Raw genomic sequence first — 25,382 nt, forward strand, 5'->3', positions numbered from 1 at the left:
CTAACGCTACTTGAGCCGGACCAATAGGAGGCGCTGTAACATCATCTGCAAAACGCCGTTGATCAGAAGCAGAAGAAGACCATAGTTGCGGGAAAACTGAAGCGGATGATCCCAGTGTTGAAAACTGCAGACTGCAAACAAACAAGGTAATTTTGGAAATATTTATTGTACCAATCCGCACGTGGCACTTCAGATGCTGTGATCTACTCTTTCTAGTCACACGTTGGTCTGTTGTCGTTTTCCGTGTCAGTCTCAGAAGTCTCAGAAGAAAGTCAGCATTGCTAACTAGTTGTGTAACCCCCCCAAAACAAATCCTAGCAGCTAACCAGCCTGATGTTTGGCTTTAATTAACACCACAGTAAATTAATGACACTATATATGACCATTTAATCGCGTTTTATAACGTAACCATATGCCCTTTTCTGCCTAATTTCACTGGAATATTTCATTTCATCACATGTTTGTTGTTTGTAACGTTATGTCGCTTCAATAAATTGTGCATAAAATTATTCTCAGTGCTAACGCAAAGCTAACGCTTGGATTTAATTATTTCACTATTACACTAATAAAGTATTTTAGAAACTTTATAACTAATGCGCTGCGTTACAACACAGGAAGTGAGATCCTGTGCTGTATTAACAGTTTATGAGCATGTGTGTATTTAGTCACTCTCTTAAAATACTGGAGTTGCCCAATAACTTCCCTGGATAACAATGCACGTAATGTGGACAGTAAATGTGACATGACCAAAGTACACACAGTTATACACTTGCCCTGTCTGGATTTGTCATAATCACAGAGGTTAGACTGAATAGGTCACCATTCAGTCAACAATAGGACACTTAAAAGCACTGGGGTGTGTGTCACTCTATAACCATACTGTCCTATACCATCAATACTGATATATTGATATTTACATAAATGTCACTGTCTGTTCAGGTGTGTAAAAAAAGTGTCTCTACAGTTGTGATTTTCAGCTTGCATTTTGAGTTTTGTACAAATTGGGTAGTAAATATGTTGTTCTGTTAATTTACACAGCAAAATAGCACATCACCACTTACATCACAGATAAACTGTTTCTTAGCACTATATTGTACTTAACAGGATAAAATAAAATGTTGTTATATTTCCCATCATTGAATAAAGTTGTACTTCCTATATAGATGGCTCAGTAGCATCATATAGCAACAGTGGCATGCTCACTATATAGTTTTGTCCAATATTGACTGTCAACGTGCAAGCCTTGTGTTCTTTACAGTATATGTGTGTGCTCAGATTTTTCTTTTATAGCTTTTAAAAAACCATCATGAACTCCCCAAAGGCCACAGATGTCAAAAAGGGGATATCAGTCCTTTGGGAGACTCTACAGTGTCCCATATGGTGAGAACAAGAGGATTTGTTAAATAATAAAGCTGTGCTTTATCTGTAGTGTTTTAAAAACCTTCTTACAAGATGAAGGTTGTCATTTAAAGAACTGTCATGCTCTTAACTTACGTCATGATTTCTGTTACGTGTAGCTTGGATTTAATGACAGTACCAGTATCTACTAAGTGTGACCATCAGTTTTGCAAGTATGGAACTTCTTATACATTCAAATGTTTTATTAATTGAAACTCAAATTCTCAAAAGTTTATTTATTTATTTTTACATACATTCATGGCATAATATGTTTGTTTTTTATGTTCCACCAGATTTTGTATGCTGAAACTTTTGGACAACTCTAAACAAAACAGAGCCAACTGTCCAGTGTGTAAAACCAAGATAACCAAAAGGTCGGACAAAGATGACAGTGTAACATTTACTGGAGTCATTTGAAGCTTGTTGCTAGTAATACCTACACCATTATATTATGTGTGTGTTTTACAGGAGCTTGCAGGAGAGCCCTGGGTTTCAGAGACTTGTAACAGGATTGCAGGACATGATACAAGCATATGAACAAGACACCAGCACAAACTGTAAGACTACATTGCAGACCTCTAAAAATGACTTTATGGAATTGCTTTGCATTACATCACCTAATAAGATTACTTTCACATTTTCAGACTTCACTGGAATGTCCCTGCAAGAAAAACAGTCAGGGTAAGAAATTAGAACCGTTAAGATTAAACTGTGTCATTTAATATAACAGTTATGTAATTGTGTTATTTATTCTACCCAGTGTTACAGATGCTGAAGCTACCAAACATCCTCCTAATACATCATCAGGAGATACACCCTTGACTGACCTTGACAACATGGAAAATGCAGATGATGCTGATCTTCCAAGGTCCCACTCTTCAACTATAGCAGGTAAAATCTAGAGATCTTTTATAATTATTTGTCTTACTACACCCAATTACCACAATAGTTTCAGTTATACGTTTTTTAAAAAAATACCAAAATAAATGGGGTATTTTGATTTTACTAGACTAGACACAACTGTGATGCACAATCTGAATTAGATACATGACATAACTAAATTGGAATTGCCCTTGTGATGTTATTGTTTTCCTGCTTTACGATAAAGTGCAGTCATAAAATATTTAGAGTGGTACATGTTTTATTATACTGGCTCTGCACTCCAGCGCATAAAACTTGAACTATATCATGGTTAGGAATTTCATTTAATATGTGTGTGTGTGTGTGTGTGTATATATATATATATATATATATATAGATATTATTCTGTCCTGCTCAAGATTCCTAAACAGTGACGAGAAAACCTCCCTCCTTATTTGAACCACCCAAGGCATGCATTTTGTATATATGTAAATTATAGCCACTGTTTCAGTAGAGATTTTTCAGAAACTCATTATTCATCTTATTTTGAAAGTGTTTTGTCTTCCAAAACGTTCATTGTTTATCATTTCCTCATCTGATTCTACAGCCCAGAATGGATTTGCAAGACTCATGGGACTTGAAGACTCAGCTCCTTTGACGACAGAAAATGAAGGCCTTGACAGTGGCCTTGGTGATGCCCCACTGACTTCTGACAAGAAAATGCACAGCTCTACAGATAATTTGGAACCAGTAGAAACAGAAATGTCAGAAATTGTGGAAAAGTCGACATCAACACACAAAACAAGAGGCAAAAGGAGAACTGGTAGATTGGAGAACAACCCCCTTCATCCAGTATTAATTTCAGATGAGACTGAATATCAATCGTTGAGAAAGTCCTCGCGGAAGAAGCAGAAAAAGGATTCGGAGCGGGATGAGATCCTTGAGCAGAAAAAGAAGAAAAGTCTAGAGAAAGTTGCTGAGTGGCTCATGAAAGTTCCAACTGAAGGAAGCCTTGAGTTGGAGAAGCCAGACGGAGATGCTGACGACTCTGACAGCTGTTCTTCAGCTTCAACAATAGATGTCAAGCAACACATTAGTGACGTGAATGAAAAGAGAGAAGATCGCGCTAAAGCTCTTGAAGAACAGGTGTTCGGCGCCGTATACAAACGAGAGAGAAGAGGGAACAGGAGCAGCTCTCTTTTTGTTGAATTACCAACAACTACAAAACAGAAAACAAGCACTGAAGATAAAGATGAGAGCAACTTTGAGGCACAGCAGCAATTAACAGAAGAAGTAAATGACATTTTTAAAGAAGCAGAACAGATGGAAGTCATGGAGGAAAATAGTATAGACAAACATGAGGAAGAGTTGAACAACTTGCCTGAAAGTGACAAAAATAAAGGTAAAAGTGAAGTTCCCTGTCCTGTGTCTGATACTGAAGAACCACAACCTGTAAGAAAGTCAAAGAAAAGGATGCGTAAAGCTCTGCAGCAGGTTGACAGCGATTTGCAGAAGCAAGCTGAGGCAACGCCAGAAAGTACAGAGCAAAAGAAAACTGACAAGAGGAAAGGTAAAAACACAAGGTCAGAAAAAGGCAAGTCTACCAGAGTCCCAAAGCCTCTTGTTCTGGTTGGGGTTCAAAATGGAGAAACCAGTCCAAAGACTAGACCAAGATCAGCAGAAGTTCAAGTACAAATAGAGAACTATCCCAGCAGTGAGGACCAAGAAACCAGTGTCACAAGAAACACCAGGAGAAGTAGAAGGCTTCAACTCTTTGCTGAGGAAGTCCAGGAAAGTCACAAGAAAGCAATCTTGAGAGCTAGTGTAGCTGAAAAAGATGGCAATGTTGCAAAGGAATCAGAGGAAGTTAAAGGTGGAACCTTGGAAAAAACTGCATCACCTAAGAACGAATGCATGACAAAGTTGGCCAAAAGAAATGGATGTATTTATGATCAAGATTTAGGAGGGATTGAAAACATGGATTCTGGTGAGAGAACGTCTTATCTGACACCAAAAGAAGATGTTAAAGAGTCCATTGCTGAAGTGCCGAATGCTGAAAACCTGTCTGAAGCCAGTGCTGCTTGTTATGTCCCTGTGGTCCCAGATTCTACAAGTCCAACTGAAGCTGCTGTGGTAGATCCAACACTTGAAAGTGACAATCCGACTAGTAGTCAGTTCCCAAAGAATACGCAAATGTTTGCCTGTGAGACTAAGTGCACTACAACAGAAAATGAGGAGGACAGGAATGATAGCGAGCTGGACACAGAGCAACTGCTCAGGAGTTTCAAAGCCACTAAAAGGAAGTCTTTCCATCTCGGTGCGCCGAATGTGAAAAGAAGTCGTAGATTTGACCAAGGAAACACGCAGAGCGATGAAGCAGAGGAAAATAATCAACAAAGCAATACAAAGACTTCTGAAATTGCCAAACAGGAGACATTAGCAGACAATGAAAACTCATCCTCCAGTGATTTGATCTCCCCTTCTAACTCCCCCGGCCTGACAAGAAAAACAGTTTTTGAGAAACCAGATCAAGTTGTGGTTGAAGCCTTGATCCCTGATACCAGTCTTAGCAGTGCCCTCAGTCCTAATAAAGTGTCAAAACTTGAAATGGAAAGTCCTCATCTTTCTGTTGTCCCTCAGCTAGTAGATTCTGGGCTCCGATTCACAGCTGTTGAACACGAGGAGCTAAATGAAGCCTCTCAGATTTCAAACAGTAAGCCTGATTATACAGTGAGGGATGGTGGCAAAGGGAAGGAGATAAGAGACAGCATTTCTTCTGGAAAACATTCCGTCAACACAGCTGAACATATCTTAGTTGCAGAGTCTTCTTTAACTCCTGATGACCTTGTGACACCAGTTGTCCAGATGGTCCACAGAACAAAATCAAACAACAGCGGAAGCGCAGAGCTCAGCACGCAGTCCTCCATCAAGAGCAACCCAAGGAAGAAGAGAAGGGCTCAGAGGCTGGACTCTTCACCCGAGTCTGCTAGCAGTGGATCTGGAGAGGAATTACCAACTTTGACGCAGATTTTTGGAAAGCCAGCTCCTCTGGCTGCTGTGACCCAGGATCAGGGAGATTCCAGTGAAGCTAATGGATGCGAGGCTGCTCGTGTTACAGCTGATACAGCAGATCGGTTGAGCCGTCCACCTGCATGCCCCAGTCCAGACTGTGTTAATTCCAGTCAAGCGTCTGTGGACTTGTTTGGCACGCCAGAGGAATGTGAGTAAACTCTTAGTAACTGAAAATTGTTTGCTTTTGTCTTCTTTTTTAGGTTTGCTCCAAGGGGTGGCAGCCTGCAATACAATAAATCTTCTATTTTGTTAATAACCTGCAAAATATGTGCTTGCTCTGTTGTTTCCCAAGAATCTGTGTATCATTGAGATATGAAAAAACAAAAACACATTTCTCACATTTCAGACACAAAGCAGTTTGATTATTTTTGTTCTGTAGGTGATGTCCCTGTAAATGATACTGGTGTTTCCATGGAATCATCACAATTTTCAAGTGAAGTCCTTGTTACTCAGGTGAATATGATTATGCTCAGTTACTTTCTTTGGTTCTAAGTTGCACAAATGCACCATTCTGTTTTAAAAAATAAAGTCTGATTCAAGGTTTAAACAGCCACTGATGCTTGTCCAAGTGAGATTTAGCATTCATTTGAACCAAATTCTGTCTACTTGCTTGTTCAGCATAATGTATTTGCATTGTGCTCCAAGTGATGCACTGTCACGTTACGCCCCATAGAGGGCAGCCACTGCATTTTCCTGAACACAGAAACTGTCAGTTCCTGGATGACAGACTACCTCGCTCTGTAAAAAATGTCCCCCTCAGCAGCTTTCTAAATTGCATTTCATTTACGTTAGAGGAAATGCCGCCTCAGGAGATGATTCTTGTTTTCTACCTCATCCATCTTCCAGCGCTCTCACTTTTATCTGTCGACTGTATTTGACTCAGAGTTAAAGTTTCACGCCCTGGGGTTTAGAGAGGGCTCAGGATTACACATCTGAGAATTCAAAGCTTTGGTATTATTGTGCTGTGTGTATACATAATCAATGCATTTGTGCTGTTAAATCAAAGAGATGAATTCTAAGACTCTGTTCCTCCAAACCAGTCCAAGCTGAAAGAAAGCTGTTGTCACTTCTCTCTCTTGCTTTCTGAACTCCCTCTCATATCTTTAATATTATATAATTACCTTCTCGTTCTCTTATTCTGCCAAGTATTCTCCTCACTACGTGCTGTCTGGCTGAACAAGCACCCATTCCCTTCCATTAATGACTGACTAACGGCTGAATGTGGGCCCCTGCTCATTGATTGACAGTTGTTATTGTATCAGATCAGATGTGCAGCCAGTACGAGTCCCATTATTTTGTGTAGTAAATGTTGCATTGCGGCATTTCTTCTTTGCTTACTCCTCATTGTTTTTGTTTTTTTTTTATAAAAGTGCATGACTCATTTGTAATTATGAGCTGCTCTACTTTACTTTGTTTTCTTCACTTTAAGCAAAAGATAGAAATGCAGAAGGAGCTGGTGAGGCTGGAGAAGTTGATGGCTCTGGTCTCGGAGGTGCTTCAGGAGAAGGAGGGCAGCCCTGCAAAAGAAGTCCCCTCAGAAACAAATCAAAGCAGCAAAACCACAGGTAAGCAGATACCAAATATAGGATTTGTTTTAGACCTGAGATGATCAGTCGATTGATTAACTGATGTTAATTTCATTATATTTCTTGAGCAAAGTGCCAAAAAATTCACTGGCGCCTGCCTCTAAAATAACAATAATTGCTTATTTTATTCATTTTCTGTAATATTAAACTGAATATTTTGGCATTAGTGGTATTTAATGTGAAGGTTTGCCTGTTGTTGAAGTGCTGATCAAAGCAAAGATATTTACCTTGATTTTAAAATGTTTTTTATGATTTTAGTTCAGCGCCTTGATTCACTTTGAGCAGGTATTCAAAGCTGACGTAAACATGATGGTTATTTTGTGTCTTCAGGCCCTGACACTCACAGACCCCCCCTGTGTTACCAGGATGCAGGCCAAGGTCCAGACCAGTGAGTAAAGCATGGCAGAGTGAACTTACTTTTATTTCTCTTTTTATATATTTATTTTTTCATTAATTATTTATTTTTAGAGTAAGTTAGTAATTTACTACTATGAACATCAACATTTCTGAAGGAAAATAATTGTTTGGTCTATGAATACATTTTGAGTAGTTGATAAAACACTGAAAAATAGTTAAAAATTAAAAATTAACATAAAAGACATAAAAATCATCATCAACACACAATATTTACACAATACATTAAGAAAAAGTACATTCACAAGTGCGTTCAGTAGTGGGGTGTGTGTGGTTTAGTTTAACTTTGTCTCATAATTTGTGTTTTCATAGAAACTAAACTGCCTTACTGAAAACAGGCATCGTATACAACCACAGTTAAACCAAAAATAAATGTGGCTTTGGCTCCTGTCTGACATGAACACATTAAAGCTTGCCTCACAACGTGAAGGCACTGTTTGTGGTATGGAGGAAGTGATTAGAGGATCTGATAATATCACAGCTAAATGATTCTGAGGAGTTGGACGGTTAGAAACCAGTTCACTGTTTTCATTCCCACAGAGAGGACATTCTTGAGGTTGGCAGGTGTCTGTAGTCATCTGTTTGATAATATCATAATTGAAAATGATAGGGAGATTTGTCAGCACGCGACTTTTGATCTCTGCTCCTATCGTGAGCATCAGTTTTTGTATTTGTAGAAACCGTCAGTGCCAACAAAGTATGTGTAACATTAAAGCTGTAGTTCAGCATTTTTGGGAAAAAATAAGAGTTTGATGAGAAAATTGTTACCACTCTTATGTCTGTCTGGAGACAGCTAGCCTGGCTCTGAGCAGCTGTTAGGCAACTAGTGGAGACTTCTGCTCCCAACCAGGAAATAGGCACATAACCCTCAGTAAAATGGCAAATTGTTGTTTTTACTCTTTTGGTTTTTGTATGGATTAAGCAAATATGTTAATTAGGGAGTTTTAATGGTCCTGTAAGGTGCATTTTGTTCCCACTACTCAGAGCCAGGGTAGCTCTGTTCTTCTCTTTCCAGTCTAAGCTAACTGGCCTCTGATTGTAGCTCTGTACTTACTGAACAGATATTAGAGTGGTATTTATCTTCTCATTTAACTCCTGCCAGAAAGAATATTCATAAAACCATTTCTCTAAGTAGCAGACGCAGTCTCAATCAAAAACAGGTGAGTTGACCAATGACCCTGCAAAATACAGAGGACTTATCAGTCAAGTGAGGATTTTTTTTTTCTCAGTAGGTCAGTTAACCAATCAGCTGGCCCGATGTTGGCCTCAAGTCATGTGACAATCCTTAAAGTCAAACTTGACTTCAATAACAAATCTAATTAAATAATGTCTGCCTCAGTGCGTTACATTTCTCTCCTCAGAGAGGTTGTATACATTGTTAATATATTTTAAATGGAGCTATATTTCAATACAGCCATATTAAGGAGAATAATAAGTAAAGCAAGTGGCATGTAATTGGTCTCTTTCAGTGTGTAACTGATGGAGAAAGTTAGTGAGTGTGTGTGTGTGTGTTGCTGGTCTTGTTCTCAGAGGGTGATGCATCTCAAGAGGACAGGCGGATAATCTCACTAATGAACCCAGAATCTGCTTATGCTGTGGAGAATAAAAAAGTCATTACTGACTGCATCTTATATGTCATTTAGAGCACTTAGAGGGAAACTTGTGTTGCCACAGTAATTTATCTCTCCCGCTTGACTACTCCCCTCACCCCCCTCACCCCCGTCTCTTCCTCCAACCTCTTGCCTTGCAGGGCTCTAAGTACTGTCCTCCAGGCGAGAGAGGGAGAGAGACAGAGACAGAGAGAGAGGCAGCAGCTGAAAACACAGAGGAGCTTAACTATACAAGTTCTAAATTAAAAAGCACATATTCCATGAGCACCAATGGTGAAATTGGAAAGAATAGTTGGCAGTGGAGTATATGACAAGTTTTCAATGAGCTGTTATCACTTAGGTACAGGTAATTTAAATGTAGGCACTCTGCCAATTGTCACAATTATTTGAATTTTTGAGTGAAGAAATGAACCCAAAAGACTTCCAAAACTTTATTCATGTGAGTTATAAAATAGCTTGTAATCTACTGATAACAAAGAATACGAGTAAGCGGATGTTGAGTTTTTGTCATTACAGAGTTCTGATCCAACATTTACATCTTCCCAACTAATACAACTTCACAGCACACATCTATAGTGCAGTCAGAGACTATTTGGGCAGTGATGTGATTTTTTTTATTGTTTTGGCTCTACTCCAGCACATTTGATTTGAAACTAAACTATGACTATGAATTTAAATTGCTGTCATTCAGCTGTAGAGGTACACAGTCTCCTTATTTTAGGACAATACAGCAGGATAATAACCATAAACATACAGACAAGACAGCCCTGGATGGGAGAGTAATGGCCAAACAATGAAATGTTCTTGATTGACCAAGTCAGTCACATGACCTCAGTCCGACTGATGATGTCTTTCACCTGCTGAAAAACAAAGGCAGGAAGCACCTGAAACAAGCAGCAAGTGAGAATGGCTGAAAATCAGGCCTGTGAGAGCATCAGCAGGGTTGCAGACTTCAGGTTGTCACTGACTTAACCAAATATTATATTAGATGACTAAACTGAATTATATGCTAATCCAGTTCCTTTCCTTTTTTTCCCACTGAAATCAGGAGATTTTACAGATGACTTAAATGCTCATCTGATGTGGATGCAGATAGCCTCAAATTAAAGCTCAGAGTCAGCACTTGAACTATATAGCACCTGTTTTATTTATAATTTTATGTGCTGGAGCCAACACAATAGGAGTGTGTCACTGTCCTCACACACTGTGTCCTGGGATGAACCTACACTCACATTAGTAAAGCCAAACCAGTTTAGATATTTGACAGCTGAATACTTCACTATTAAGTGACCCATCCCTTTTCATTTCTTGGATTCTAGTAGTGTTTTATATTGTTCTGTATAATATCCATTAGGAGAGTGTCCAGGCATTCTTTCATTTCTTTCATCTTCAGCATGAACAAAATACTGACATTCAAATGCAGTTCTCAGAGAAGATGAGCACTTTAGAGCAATGGTCCGTCTGCAAATGCAAAAACAGAAATGGTCTGAAATTGACCAAGATTTATATAGCTAGTATGAGTCTATATATTCAGTATACTAATCTTTCATGTCAGCAAGGGAGACCCCTGCAATCATTTTGGCAACTGAAGCAACAGTCAATACCAGGCTGGCTCTCCTATTTCATCGTTCAACAAAGGTTAATATAAATGTCTCATTTGCAGGAAAGATGTCCCAGATGCAGAACGAGAGCCCTGCACAAAAGCATCTCATAGCAAAGGAGTCATCCAGCCCATTGTGACAATGCATGGCAGTACTACAGAGACAAGTAAGGCTACTGGTGTGGTGTTGTAACAAGGGTAGTTATGTTTCTCCATGGAAGGCTAAATGTACTTCTAACAGTCAGTTGCACATTAGAAGAGAGAATTGCAGTCTGTGTTTTTTCATAACTTGCTGATTCTGCACTTTTTCAATATGAGTCTCCAAATATACACAGGGAAATGTGTATGGAAAGCCCTCTTGGTGGTAGTAGCTCTTTATTGCTTCCCAAAATGTTTTAAGTATTCCAGCAAGGTTTGACTGGGTTGAGTATTTCAAGTGTTTTGTGTGGTGCGTGGTTGTCTTCCTGTTTGGTTTATGAGCAAAAAAAAGTTTGAAAAGAGAACTGGGTGTGATCAGATTAAGTTCAATCTAACTGGTGATGATTCTTTCTTTGTGTTTGTTTGTTTTTTCTCTCTGCCTCCTCAGCAGTGCAGTGCTCTTCACACATGGGCCAGAGTGTAAAAGGCACTGAAGTCTCCAAGACAGCTGGATCAAGTTCAGCAGCCAAAACACAAAAGAACTGTGGTTTGCCATCAGATGGGCAGGAAGACAAAGAAAACAACACACCTAGCAGAGACAGGAGTAAAGCTAAGCTGGTGCTAGTGTCCTCTGGATTAGAGTCCCATGAACAGGTATCAGGTATCAATGAATTAGTTTGTTTAGAGCTTTCTGTATGAGGATACATTAACTAACCAGATGTTGTTGTGAACAGATAATGGTGAAAAAGTTTGCCAAACGAGTTGGGGCGCGTGTGGTTTCCCAGGTGACCTCAGAGGTGACTCATATAATAATGCATACAGGTAGGTATGCTCACATAAATGCAGTGTAAATACAATGCAGTTATATTTATTTAAAGGTGAGTGTGTAAGTTTTTGCTATCACTACTTAGCCAACATTAGCATTAACAGCTGATTACTGACAAAAAGCTTCAGCCATCGTTGCGTTTACAAGACCAAGACATCCTCTGGGCAGCACTACTTCTGTATCCTCTCATGTTGGACTGAGGGTAGACTGTATACTACAGTGACTCATTATCCCAAAGTAATATTACAAGGCTAGCTGGTTAGCATGCTAACTTCAGTAAAAGAAAATAAGTGATAGAAATAGACATTGCCATTGCTTTCCACCACTGGAGACAGCTCTTGGAGAATACGGGAATGAAGTTTGATGCTGAACTCAGCGTTTCTTCTGGACTGGTAAGTAGACAGCTGTTAATGCTAACACTGGCTATGTAGTGATAGCAAAAACTTGCATATAGCACCTTTTAAAGACAACAGCTGTTAAAAGTGTTTTGAATTAATGGTTCCAAATTGGCTTAATACACAGTAAAACAACCAAATCTGCTCTTAAAGCTCCACTTTGGATCTTTCTAGTTCCTGCTTTTTAATATTTTCTCAAGCAGTAACATTTGCATTTCCAGAAGTACATTTTCTTTCTATGTGTAGTTAAATCTTGTTTTGAGCGTCTTTTAAAGCGCTCCTTAAAGATAAGCTCTCTGTTTCTCTCTCACCCACACACACTCTCCTCCATTCATCCGCTTGTTGCTTGTTAATTACCCTCTCTGATAGATTATTTTTAATTTCAAAGCTCGCTGTCTCCAAAGCACCATATTAACTGTCACTGTTTAAGAAGCCTTTTTTAATGGCAGCTTGTTTCCTGGGCAACCAAAAAATGGGAACATGGTGCCTCTTGATCCTCGTGGCTAAAGGTTGAAAAGGAGCAGGAGGGGTCCCATTCTAACCATTCTCAGAAAATAACTGTAAATATTTTTAAATGACGATGTGTTTGAAGTATCAATAATTTGCACTTGACTGTTGCCTGGAATACAAATGAATGGATAATTACCACATTTCTTGAAAGAGGAATAACCCTTGATCCTGCTGAACATTGATGATTTGTGTCTATGAGGCTATTTATTGTTTAAACTTGTATTTGTCCCAAGTGCAGTTAAAAAACAAAAACAAAAACGTTTCATTAGTTTTGGCCTGTGCAAAATGCTTTTTTCCCCAAACTCTAATCTTTCAGCAATGACACTTAAAAAAAGGTGCTTGTGACCTAATATTATGGGTTTAATATCATATCAGCGTATTGCTTTTAAAAAGTGATAACAAGAAAGTAAGACTTATTAGAGAATTTTGTGTGAAAGATGCATATTTTTAATTTTCCCCTGTCCCATTAATCATCTTAATACCAATCAGGATCATGTCACGGAGGATCCAGACCACATACATAAACTCAAAAGCTAAACTGTTGACTTAATGATGCTAACCACATAACAACTCATCATACACAGTACTGGATGCCTCACTTCCTGTTGAGATTTATGGCATATATCTGGCTTGCTTTGCTTTGCCTTAAGTCGCCAGAATAAACTTTATTTGACTTCAATGTATTTTGTAGTTTTTGTGTTTTTTCTGGCTAGAAGGTAGCCATTTAGATTTCAAATATGTGGTCAATTTATCAAACTGATGTCTGTTTAGTAATGTGGTCAGTTGTTGTTGGAGGATGTAGGGACCCACCTGCTTTACATAGTTGAGGAGTGAGTGTGTGTGAGGAAGCGTGAGCGTACACATACTCTTGCACATCTCTTCACACATTTCTACTTGTTCTCTTTTCCCTGCCAGATGAACAACTGGTGTGTGAGCGCACACTCAAGTACTTCCTTGGCATTGCAGGCAGGAAGTGGGTGGTGAGCTTCCAGTGTAAGTCCTAACTCACTTTACTGATGAGTTTAAAACAATCAGTCTGATACACAAAACAGCATGATGATGGAGGGAATAAAAGGAGCGATACATAATACAGGAGACACCAGAATAGTGTTTGCGCTTCTGACAATAAGCTCATACGTTTTTGTTCTTACTTCCTCTCCACAGGGATCTCAGAGTGCTTCAAACAGAAGAAACTCTTAGATGAGGTATGCTCGCCTGTGTGCTCCTTGACTTTGCGCGCCGGTGATTTCCCGTTACATCTCTGTATGTCTTGATGTTGAATTAATGCTGCATGATGAATCTCTCCATGAGGTTCACTGTGATACCTCATACATTATTTGTAATCCATTTGCTTTAGTAATCCCTGTATCTGGTTCTTTGCTATGCAAGTAAAATCCTCTGCCAAGCTTTGTTTAGTATTGCCATTAATTTAAAACTGTTTCCCCACCATCCAAACAAACTTCTAAGCATTTTGATGCATCATGTGGCGTATGTAAACGTGGGCTCCATGCAATTATAAGATGAACGCTGTCAAACTGAAGAATGTTCACTGTTGTTGTTGGAGCATATATTACCCTTAAAATAAATGAAATGAATAGTGGGTCAGCGTACAATCAGTCCTTGTGTCAGATGAGAGTGAATAACTGCTCCACTTATTGAGAAGGTAATAGAGACAGGAAAGTTGTTGTAACATTATGATTGAGATTCAGAGTCTGTACTTCACATTCCCATGTTGAAGTCAATTTCCTTTGTTGCCCAACAGAGTCCTTTTGAAGTGAGAGGTGACGTGGTGAATGGACCCAACCACCAGGGCCCTTCAAGAGCTCGCACCACCGAGGACAATAATGTGAGTCCTTCGCACATTGAACAGGGCTGTCGATTACACAGCGTTTGTTTCATCCACTTGTCTTTAAAGGTAAAAGCCAAAGTCAGGGATTCTGTCATTGTATGACTCTTGGCTTTAACCTGCGGCTGTATTGCTTTATTTCTAGTTTTTACTTGCATAATAAAATGAGATTTCTAGATATTTTATTTCAGAATTCAGGTTTGGAAGGTTTATGTGTTTAAAGAATGGAAAAAATTGCATTTCCTATTGGAGGGTAGGCAAGTTCATCTAAAAGATTAAAAGCCTAAAAAAGAAATGTTTTTCTCTACAATATTAATATCATTATTTTCAACAGTTTAAAACTCAAAACCCAATTTAGTTTAAAAACTAATTTGCTTCGTTAGCTTCGTTTGGGTGTGGTTTAATCAGATTTGATCGACGGTAGCCTGCAAACATTAGCAAACAGCCCCACATCTGCCATCACATTTGATTAAAACGAACCAATCAAACCAATCAAGCACCTTTTAATTTAGCGCTTTCCCAGACCACAAGAAAACATATCATATCAAATTCTGGGCCTATAAAAAAATGACTTTAAAAAGTACAATTTAATGTTTTTGGGCATTTTGCCTTTTCTTAGACAGTATAATAGAAAGAGACAGGAGATGTGGGGAGAGTAATGGCAACAACTTGCAGCAGTCGGACTCAAACAACCACTGGACAGCAAGGACGCTGCCACTAAAGAGTAATTTAACAGTTGATGAAGCAAACTGAAAGGAGTATATATACAGTACAGAGTGAGGAGGCAACTCTCTCTCTCTGTAAATGTATTAAAGGTAATTTCTGTCTATGTCATTGACCCTTTGACCCACAATTAGAATGACAGACATAGTTTGTCTATTTTAGCTTTTTTATCATGATTGACGTCAGTCAAATCCAGACACAAACATCTTTTAGGTAGGGACTGAAAGTAAATCAGGAAGGAAGGGAGGGGGTAAGGAAAAAAAGAGGCGAGAAAGTAGATAAGAAAGGAAGTACAGAAAGAGATAAAGACAGAAGGAAGAAATTGGGAAGGAAGTATGGAATAAAGGAAGAAAGAAAATGTATATATGGAAAGGAAAAGAAGAAGTAAATGAGAAAGGAAGGAAACAAAGAGGTTGGGAAGGAAAGAAGGAAGAAAGGCACAGAGGAAGTAAATAATATATAGGGAAGGACCTGATCCTGTTTCCTCCTCTTGCACCAGCCTCTTAGCTCAGACCTTGTTGTAGAAAGCTAATTGTAATTTTCCTCCTGGTGTGAGGCCAGCAGGACCGGTTCTGTTGCCGCTGAGGGGGAAAATTAGAAATGGCTAGATGTCATGTTGGCCGTATCGCTGCCTTTGAAGAACCTCTGCTAATTGAATTAGCTAGTAATTTCAGGCTTATTTAAGTGGCTTCAACACTGTGCCCGCACTTTGATAGAGCCAGGCAGATTGTCCTGTTCATATTCACTGTCTGTCACCTGCACCAGTGACAAACAGACCAACAAATGAAATGGATGGGGAGTCTGTCACCTGAATGTTGATGCTTGGAAAATCAGTCAAAGTAACTCTGAGTGTATATATATGTGTATGTGTGTTCGTGTGTGTTTGTAGGGTTTGGACATTATCACATCACACACTCTAATACCACCTGAAGGACATTAGCTGTTGTCTAAATTAAAAATCTGTAACAGAAACACTTTTTCATCTCACAGAGCACCTCTGGCTAATGATCATTATGGAAAGACAGGGAGGTGTGAGAAATTAGTATTTCTCTCTCCGGCAGGCCGGACATTTATCTTCCAAACACTGCTATCCCGTCACACACTATATATAAGACTGTGATGTAAGTTGTACATTTCCTTTTTTGTGCTTTCCTTGGTTCAAGGAAACAATTTTATATTCCCATCTCAAGCAAGCTTATTGACCCTGAGTGCAATAAAACAATGTGTCCACGGTGTCAGATGGTCATTCTTCTTTGCGTGCTTAAAGCATGATATTACCTCAGTGAAAGTGCCTCTGTTTGCTCTGTTCTGTTCAAGTCATCCCTGAATTTACAGTATTACAGTGAGAGCAAAAAATTACCAAGGTCCTAAGGTTTTATTTTACACAGTAAGGGAGGTATACCTGTTATAAATCGAGGGATATGCTCAGTGAAGTGTTTCAGCTCTACCAGTGTAACCCTTCAGACAGGCGAAAAGTTCAGAGACACACTCAGCTTTAATGGTTGAGGCTGTAATGGCTGTTATACAGTGTCATTGTACGTTGTCAGAAGGTTAAATTCACTGAATAAATGTTCTCTATTGTTTAGTGTAGAATTTTTGTAAGTAGTTTTACTCAGGTCTCAGAGTGGATTATTTTATCCTTACTCTTCTTTTTCTCTTTAGCTGCTCATGAAGGGCTACAAGATCTGCTTCCAGGGGCCTTTTACAGACATGACTACAGGTAAACCCCATCAACAACAGGACATTTCCAACTAGAAACCTGACATTCCCAATTTTTAGTTTGATGTACTGTAGGGAACCAAAGACTGATATGTAACAACAATCACAGTATCTGTAGCTGTTCACCATCTCTGTAGGGACTATCTTGCAGAGCCCAACACTGGAGTTTTGAGGCTGGCATTATTGATATTTCAGTGCATAAAGTTACAGTTAAAGGAGCTTTTTGTAGATTTTGCCATCTGTACATACGTTAGCATTAACAGTTTACTTACAAGTCTAGAAGATACTATGCAAGTTCACCATCAAGCTTCATTCCTTTACTAGCCAAGAGCTGTCTCCAGTGATGGAAATCAGTGATAATGTTTTGCATCTATTCCTATCACTGCTTTTCTTCTAGTGAGGTTAACATGCAAACCAGCTAGCTCCTACCCATCTCATCACTTTCCAATAGCAACTCACTGTGGTGTCCAGACTGCCCAAAAGAAGTAACGCTGCTGTCATGTTCTAACCTTGGCAAAGAAATAGCCTCAGTATGAAACTCGCCTTCAACTCACAAATTGTTGTCTTTACATTATAGGTTTTGCATGGAATCCTGTCTTTATGCTAAGCTAGGCTAACCTGGCGCTAGGTGTACCTTCATTTTTAGCGCACATGCAGGAGAGTGGTGTTGATCTCACTCAGAGAGAGCTAGCAAATAAAATCCTGAACTATTCCTTTGTGCACATATATTGTCACTAATACAGTATATGCACTAAGCAAGACATTTTAAAGTTGAGATTAAACTAATTAGTGCCCACTGGTGGACAAACTATACTGCTGACACCATAAATTCTTGCAAACTTATCTTTGATGTCAGTCAACATATGGGTTGGGCTCTACTGTCTAATTCATGAATTTTTTTTTTTTTTAATTCAAAAAATGTAATTAAGTGGAATGACTTGGCAAATGTGTTGCAATGCCATTATGATCTTGCATTCATCTTTACAAGCAGAGAGCAGAAAGTCAGTGAAGTGAGTTTTTCAGTGATTTCATTTTTTCTGCCTCAATTATCTGACAACACATGTCACATGTTATATGTTTAGCCCAGTGAGTGACAGCACTGAGAGATGCAGGAAGGTGTATGAAATGTTGAGTCTTGATGAGGTGATGAGTAACCTGCAAATAGAAAAAGCAAGTTTTTTTTTTTTTTTTTTTTTTTTTTGTAATTTGCACTTCATCCCCTTTTACTGTAAGAGATAAAACTGCACTTTTTTAATACCATGAAATGTATGCAATGATAGGCTTGCTGAAATTACTTGAAACTTATGGTGTTATTTCAAGATATTGTTGCTTTTTTCCGGCTTCCCTCATGCTGTTTGCGCTGTTGTGCTTTCTCAATGAAGAATTATTTTTCTCAACCACACTTTAGTTTAGCAGTTTTATTGATGTCTGTTTCCTGCAGGCCTCCGATAGACACCCGCCTTGCTTTAAAGTTAAAAAAAAAAAAAAAAGACAATAAAAAGAAGGATGGTTAAAGTAGCTCACACAGGTTTTGACTGACACAGAGAGCAGCTTGAAACCTGTGCTGTTTCTTAACCTCTGTCATTTCAGCAACGAATAACAATGACAAGCGATTCCAGCATGTGGGTGGATTGAATACGGACTTGGGAGTTGTATGAGACATTTTTGGTGTGGTGTTGTCATATTGCGCAGCGGTTGCTATGGTGTCAGTTAGCTGCCTTGGAGAATATTTCTGAAAAGAAAGTGGAAATGAGCTTTTCAGTTGTGGCCAAAGAGCTTCTGCAGTCCTGCTCTTCTAAAATTGGTTTAAATACGTTGGTCTCCCAGTTTCTGCATGAACCTAGTTTTTGAGCTTTGGTCCTAATAATTCAAACTGTTAATGACCTCCAAGTTCAAAGTAGAGAAGAGTTTCATTGCCCTTCATGCAAGATACTTTTTGCTTCACCCTTTAAACATGGATGAATGCACAGATAGATCATGGGTGAAGGTCTCAAGGGGGTGCCTTGCTTAAAAACCCACAAGGCAGCATTCTTTAGTTTCCTTCTTCCTGGGGCTCCTTAAAGTGCTCCTGAAGCATCCTCATGCTGACTGCTGGATCGATGAAGCTTTGCTAATGGGTCGACATCTGCTAACTTGCGTGAGGAGCTTAAAGACTTTCTTCTACATGGCACAAACATGAGAATGGAGTCTGTTTTCTTCAGCCTAACAGGATTTCATCCATTATTTAATCACTCAGGTTTGCCAAGATGTTGCTAATAGATGATCTGACAGTTTGGTTGGCTTTAAGTATATATGTTGGATAATGAGTTTACAGTGCAGATCAGTCACATGTTGATTGAGAGCTCTCATGTTAGTTGTTTGCTATGATATCTGTGGAATATGAGCACATTTCCCTAAACCAAGTCAAATGTGTGATGACTGATTAAGTGAGATGTACATATTGATTTGAGTGGAGACTGAAATATTGATCTGTTTTCCGTCCCTCCGATCAAAGGAAGTCTGAGCTTGAAATGAGTCTGCTCTGTTTCCCCTCAGGCTTAAAGGAGTGAGAGTAGAAAGAATAAAATTTAGGTGTGACCGCTGATAAATTTTCCAACAGAGTCCCCCAAAACACTCAACACTGTTTGTGTGTGTGTGTGTGTGTGTGTGTGTGTGTGTGTGTGTGTGTGTTTATCCTAGATGAAATGGAGTGGATGGTGGAGCTCTGTGGAGCAGCTGTAGTTAGAGATCCACTTCTCCTCGACAGTAAACAGGTAAGAATGTCAGGCCTCTGCCATTTGAAAATGATGAAATGGAGAGATGATTGTTTTAAAATCTGTTTGGTGGTATTTGAGAGTTTGTATGCGAGCAGTTCACAATCGAAACAGCTCTCTTTTCTTATTATTCAACTTATTTCCTCATACACAATGTTTAAAAGTTTTAATGAATCCAGTTCTCTTATAATACCTATGACTCATGTATTACGTGCAAAAAGGAAAACTATTACCTGTAGGCACCAGGCAGAACTCAGTTAAGTCTGTGCCATTCTTCGACTCTCAAAGCTGCAGCGATAATGAAAGTAAATGACTGTTATCTGTCTCCTGGGTGTGATTTTATCTTTAAAAATAGCACAGTGATGCAGTGTTGTTTAGCAAATGTCACATTATAAATAATCAAAAACTGAAAAAATCCCTAGATCCAAGAAGCAGATTAACACAACTTAAGCAATGATCCTGAAACCAGAAAGTTTCAGCCAAGATACTTTATGTTGCTAATAGATGATCTGACAGTTTGGTTGGCTTTAAGTATATATGTTCTACTTAATGTTCATTTTGTAATTTTAAACTAGGCCTAATTTCTATCCTTTTATTGCACAGAAGTCCCATCAGCTGGTCATTGTACAGCCTGGATCAGAGTCGTCGTCATCTGCATACAGCCGTGAGTCTTAAATGAAAATGAAATTTCATTTTTACCTACTACTTTTATACCAGACCACAAAATAATATAGTTTCAATATTTTAGTTATTCTTGCTTAATCTTTCTTTCATTCATGCGCGCGCACACACACACAGAGACAGACATGCATCCTTGTACACCTATCTTTGTGGGGACCAATCATTGACATAATTCATTCCCTAGCCCTTTACTCTCACCTTAACCATCACAACTGAATGTCTAACCCTAAAACCAATGCTCAAACAGCCATTTAAACTTGTGACACACACACACACGTGCATATGCTACTGACACACGTCTACATACAGAACATCAACATATACCCAAACATTATTAGATTGACAGCACCTGGGGTTCCAGCCCGTCTGGTTAAAAGAAACATGGGGGAGGTGGTTTTTGTGATTAACTTAAGGGAAATAATTGACACAATATGATTTATTGAAGACTGTGTCATTTTAAGAGACTTGGGGAATGCAAATGGTTAATATTTTCAAGCAATCTAGCCAAGCTAGCACCAGTTCATTCAATTTCTGAAAAAGTTATTTCTGATTCTTTTGGTGTTTTCTCACATGAAACAAAGTTTTAACTAAACATTTATCATGATATGGGGGCAAAAAAAGAATGGCTTGGGAAAGAGGCATTTTAACAACAGCTAACCAGTTACGTATCATAGCTAGCTAGCAAGTGCTAGTCAGAAAGGATAGCCAGGCTATCCTTAGTTTACCTGATGAGCTCTTTTGTCCTCGAAGAGAACGGACCTTGAACCTTCGTTATTAGAATTTATAAAAGGGATTGAACTGTTGTCCATGACTCTGTTTAGGATGTTCCAGTCTGTCTGAGGAAACAACTGTAAGTTGTTGTTAACATCCATGTTTTCAATTGCAGGACAAAATTCAATGTGGGCAGTGTTTCAGAGGTTAATTATCATTTGACCAAATTTTCTGTTATAAACATATAACAGCACTATGATCATGATCAAAATAGCTTCTCATTACCAACTGGGTTATCCCTGTTTTTTTAAAAGCTGTTATGGGGAAAGGTTTGGGTTGAAGTCAGTAAATTTGTAAATACATGTTAAGTATTCAATAATGACGCATAAATTTACTGTACTGGCATCTGATTGAAATATCTAATATCTTATCTGAATACATTGTGGTGAATAAATGATCCTCAAAAGTCTAGACTTTCTGGCAGGCTCGCATATCTGTGCACCTGTCGGTCCATTAGTCTGTACATTTGAATGCGATTGTGCCTATGTGAGGACCAGTTGGAGAGTGACAGAATGGTGAAATGGCAGACACTGCCAGCCAAAATGAGACAGTTTCCCAACAAGAGCGAGGGGAGTGACTCGCCAGGAAAGCGAGTGTGAAGGAAGTTAGGCAGCAGAGAAATGGCCAAGAGAAAATGTCAGATTGGAGCGGGGGGAAATGTCAAAACAAGTTGGCCACAGAAGAGAGAGGCTGCCATAGCACAAGGAGAGCTGACAGTTTGAAACCGAGAGGGAGCGAGTGGCTCCCCCTCCTCCTGGCATCCTAATTTCCACTGCTGCATATTTAATGCAGCTTTTCCTCCTCCACGTCCTCTGGCACTCATAGCCCAGGTAATGGAGCAGCCCCTCCACCCTCCCTTTTTCTATCCCCCTTTATCCTCTTCTTCTGCACCATTGATTGAAATCACACACGTCTCTCTTTCTCTCGACCATCCACCAACGTAATGGAAATGTGCGGGTATCTGTGCACACACTCCACATTGTGTTTTATAAAAGTTTTGCACTTGTTTGTTTAGGTTATTGCCTTAAAGGGGATACTGCTCATTTGAAATTTGTGTAGAGTTCAGATTGGTCATTTAAGTCAGCATCTTAAAGTTAACTTTTGTCTGGAGCCTTTTCCTCGTCTTGCTCTGTCAGTTGTCTTTATTTATTCTCTGTCAGTGATCTTGCATTATCTGTAATGATAATCATATATCTGTCTTTTAGGTTGTAGTCATAAAAATCAAAGGAAAAGACTGGTGATATCCCTCTGTATATTTGTGTTTTGTCAAAAAAATCACATGAAAGACCCAAATCGACAATGACTTGATTCTGCTACACTTGTTTGCAGAGTGTGAAGCCAAAACCTGATAGAGCTTGTTGCTTTGTACCATAGAACTAGAGACACAACAGGAAATAAGGGAAAGCATGAGGCCCCCGGTGAAGTTGAACCAGGAATGTTGTGGTTCATAGTAGGTGTCTTAGCCCCAAAGCAAAATAAGCACCCGTTGGTGCCCAAAACCAATTAAAAACCTGAGCTACACAGTTCTGTTAGCTTACATGTTCCCTCTTTGATCTTAAGTCAATCCCGAATACACCATTCTGGTCTCAATACTCAACAGAGAACCAAGCGTGTATTAATCCACTGCTGAAAATAGTCCCAGATAAATGCACGGTTTATTCCTATTTGAGTAAAAACATCAGCACTCAGCTGTTTTAGGAAATTACTTAGTGTTTTTAAAAAATGAAATGAATCATCTGTGACCAATTTTTACAGTTCTACATCTTCAATAGTACCAGTCGGCCTGGGGCTGAGTGCCACTGACAGGATAGGGACATCAGAAATGGTAATTTTTGACTGAAAATAAGAAATATACAGATTAACACCAGGCTTTTTCTTTAGTTGTGAAAAATAAGGAAGATTGTAAGTGTCAGCACGTGAGGAATACTGCCAGAACTGTTAGCTCTGGACATCGTATCAGAGCTAAAGTATTAAACATACAGAGATGAAAACATTTCTAGGGTATTTGTTGCTAATTGATCTGCTCAGACTTAAAAAATGGTCATAAGAATCATGTCCTTTTAGGTGTTTTCGCTGATAATTATGATTCTGTCATCTTTACATGGTACTTAACACTCCACCCATGTTCACCCCACAGGTTTCTCCAAACAAGCCACAGTTGTGACACGCGGTTGGCTTTTGGATACAGTTGCGACTTACACCCTCCAAAACTACAACAACTACACAACATGAGCTGAGGGACCTGGTGCATTATAACCACAGCCATGTGTTGTCTTCTCCTGATCTGTTTTACAAATTCTGTTTTTTAATGTCTGGTACTGTAACCATACTACAATCTGTTTTACTGATGATTCTGTGTGTTTTGTGTGTGCATGACATGATGTATATAAAGTTTAATCAATAGAAGATACTTAATTTGAGTTCTTTTTCTTTTTGTGTTGTATAGCGCAGCTACACAGACATCTATCACTGCTACCCACAATAACTATATTAAAAAAAAACATATTGTGCCTACAAGGTAGCAAATCTTCAAATGACAGTTCAAAAGTAAGTGAAATGTGCTAAAACCTTCATATTACTCAGCTCCTGGTCACTCACACAACATCTGCACAAATTTAAAACTCAAGTAAGAAAACTCAGATTTAATAGTTGAGACCTTGTAAATATCTAAATGCTTAAGCTGTGATGAGAAATGGTGAGATAACTCATTAGCTCACTGTGAACTCAGTGATGGACATCATGATATCTGAAAGTCTATAAGAGGATGTTTAAAGCTATAGTTTGTGGCTAAGCATGTGTCTTAGCTAACCTGCCTTTACGACCATGTTCAGTAGACCCTCTCATCATAATCAGTGTCATCCTTAAGGGTTTCAGAGATCCATTTACAGTACTCATTGCTTGATGCCTCCTGTCAGTTCGAATGTATTTTAATGAGTGCTTGTCATCCCCATTCTTCAGAGTTCTCACTGCTGTTCCGTGGTTCTGTAACAGTTGTTTGCAAATCCCTTGTGTAACCCCAGCTTTCTGGTCATGGTGGAAAGCCTGTAGCTTTCCTGAACATGGCCTCTATGCTGTAACATGTTCTGCACAGAGGTTTCATGAATTATTGCGCAGCCAGTGTGTGGAAACAACATGAGAGAGAGAAGATTTATGGGAATGGGCTATATGAGGGCACAAAAATGAAATGACCTTCTGTGTGTACAGAAGTGTACAGGCTTTTATGTAATCTCAAGAACATAAAGGTGCATGTCAGATTAGGCTACAGTAGAATATTGCTGTAGAACATCATGCAGCTGTAACACTTGTTTGTGTACGGCAGTTTGTAGGTGAAAGGTAAAACAGATCTAAATCCTTCTTCTTAATTAAAAAGTGATAGTGCTGTAATTAAGGCTGCAAATAATGACTATTTTCATTATTGATTAAACTGCTGATTATTTTTTTGATTAGTCTGGTCTATAAAATTTGACACTTAATCTCTCTAAAGTCCAACGTGATGTCCTAAATTTGCTTCTTTCGTCCCACCAACAGTTTAAAACCCAAAGATATTCAGTTTGCACCCACACTGAATAAAGAACACCTGAAAGTGGCTGGCTCACTAACAACATTAAGCAAGTTTAACAGTTTAATGTTGTTAGTATCGCAAAAGTGCTCAAATGAACAAACTAAATTTCACTGCTGCAGTTAATGAAACTACTTCACCTTATTTTACACATTCTTCCAAGGTTTGTGGCTGTCTATAGTTTTCAGTAAAGCATGCATTTCCTCACCAATTGTAGCCAAATACACATACTGTATGTCCGTTGTCAAATGTTAAAAACAAACAAGAACTGAGGGGAAAATACTTATATATATTATACTTAGTATTTTTTTATTTTCATAAACTGTCAGTTCTAGTTTTTGGGAAGGAAAACAAAGAGAACATTTTAGGTTCATTATATGCCCACTTTCATTACTTCCATTAATACGTAACTGCTTCTGCATTTTAAAATATTAGTAAGCAATTAATGGCTGTACAGTTCAAGTACAAGTAAGTGCAAACACAGTTCATTGCACATCAAACCTGTCAGTGTTTTAGTGAAAACAGTGTTATTATTTGTCAGTGTATACCACAATAGGACTCTGTGGCTAAAAACTGTTAGTTAATATTGTAAAGGTTTAGTGAAGAGGTTTCTAGTTTAATGTAAGTGTGTCTTAGTAAAAGGAAATTACTTGATTGCGTTCTCTGAAATTTGGAGCGCAAAAGAATTGATTGGCAGTTTGGAAATATGTTTAGTGTTTGGTAGGCAGATTTTGCTACCTTCAGAGTCAGGCTAACTGTTTCCCCCTGTTTCTAAGTTTTGTGTTAAGCTAAGCTAACCAGCTGCTGGATCCTGCTTCATATTTAATGGATAGATAATGAGAATTTTGTCATGTTTCTCGTCTGACAGAAAAAGTTGCTCCCAGAATGTCAAACTATTCCTTTAAGTTTCTTAACTCTGG

The 25,382-nt window shown here is 38.7% G+C and overlaps 1 protein-coding gene across 2 annotated transcripts; it reads left to right on the forward strand.

Moving 5' to 3' along the window:
• On the forward strand, window positions 1-23,318 carry LOC108898747 (BRCA1 DNA repair associated). 2 transcript variants are annotated; one of them, XM_018698769.2, is made up of 21 exons: window positions 1-146; window positions 1,276-1,380; window positions 1,518-1,571; window positions 1,692-1,772; window positions 1,867-1,955; window positions 2,043-2,079; window positions 2,159-2,289; window positions 2,867-5,479; window positions 5,711-5,784; window positions 6,761-6,896; window positions 7,248-7,305; window positions 10,605-10,708; window positions 11,131-11,333; window positions 11,414-11,501; window positions 13,326-13,403; window positions 13,575-13,615; window positions 14,173-14,256; window positions 16,642-16,699; window positions 19,378-19,451; window positions 20,055-20,115; window positions 23,041-23,318. In XM_018698769.2, the coding sequence occupies exons 2-21, from the start codon at window positions 1,307-1,309 to the stop codon at window positions 23,133-23,135; spliced, it is 4,233 nt and encodes a 1,410-aa protein (XP_018554285.1). In that variant the 5' UTR covers window positions 1-146; window positions 1,276-1,306; the 3' UTR covers window positions 23,136-23,318. The 2 variants fall into 2 exon arrangements, with proteins under 2 accessions (XP_018554285.1, XP_018554284.1); XM_018698768.2 differs by having other exon boundaries at window positions 2-146; window positions 11,128-11,333.
• The last annotated feature ends 2,064 nt before the right edge of the window (window positions 23,319-25,382 follow it).

Source organism: Lates calcarifer, linkage group LG23 (genome assembly GCF_001640805.2).
Source record: "Lates calcarifer isolate ASB-BC8 linkage group LG23, TLL_Latcal_v3, whole genome shotgun sequence".
NCBI lineage: Eukaryota > Metazoa > Chordata > Actinopteri > Centropomidae > Lates > Lates calcarifer.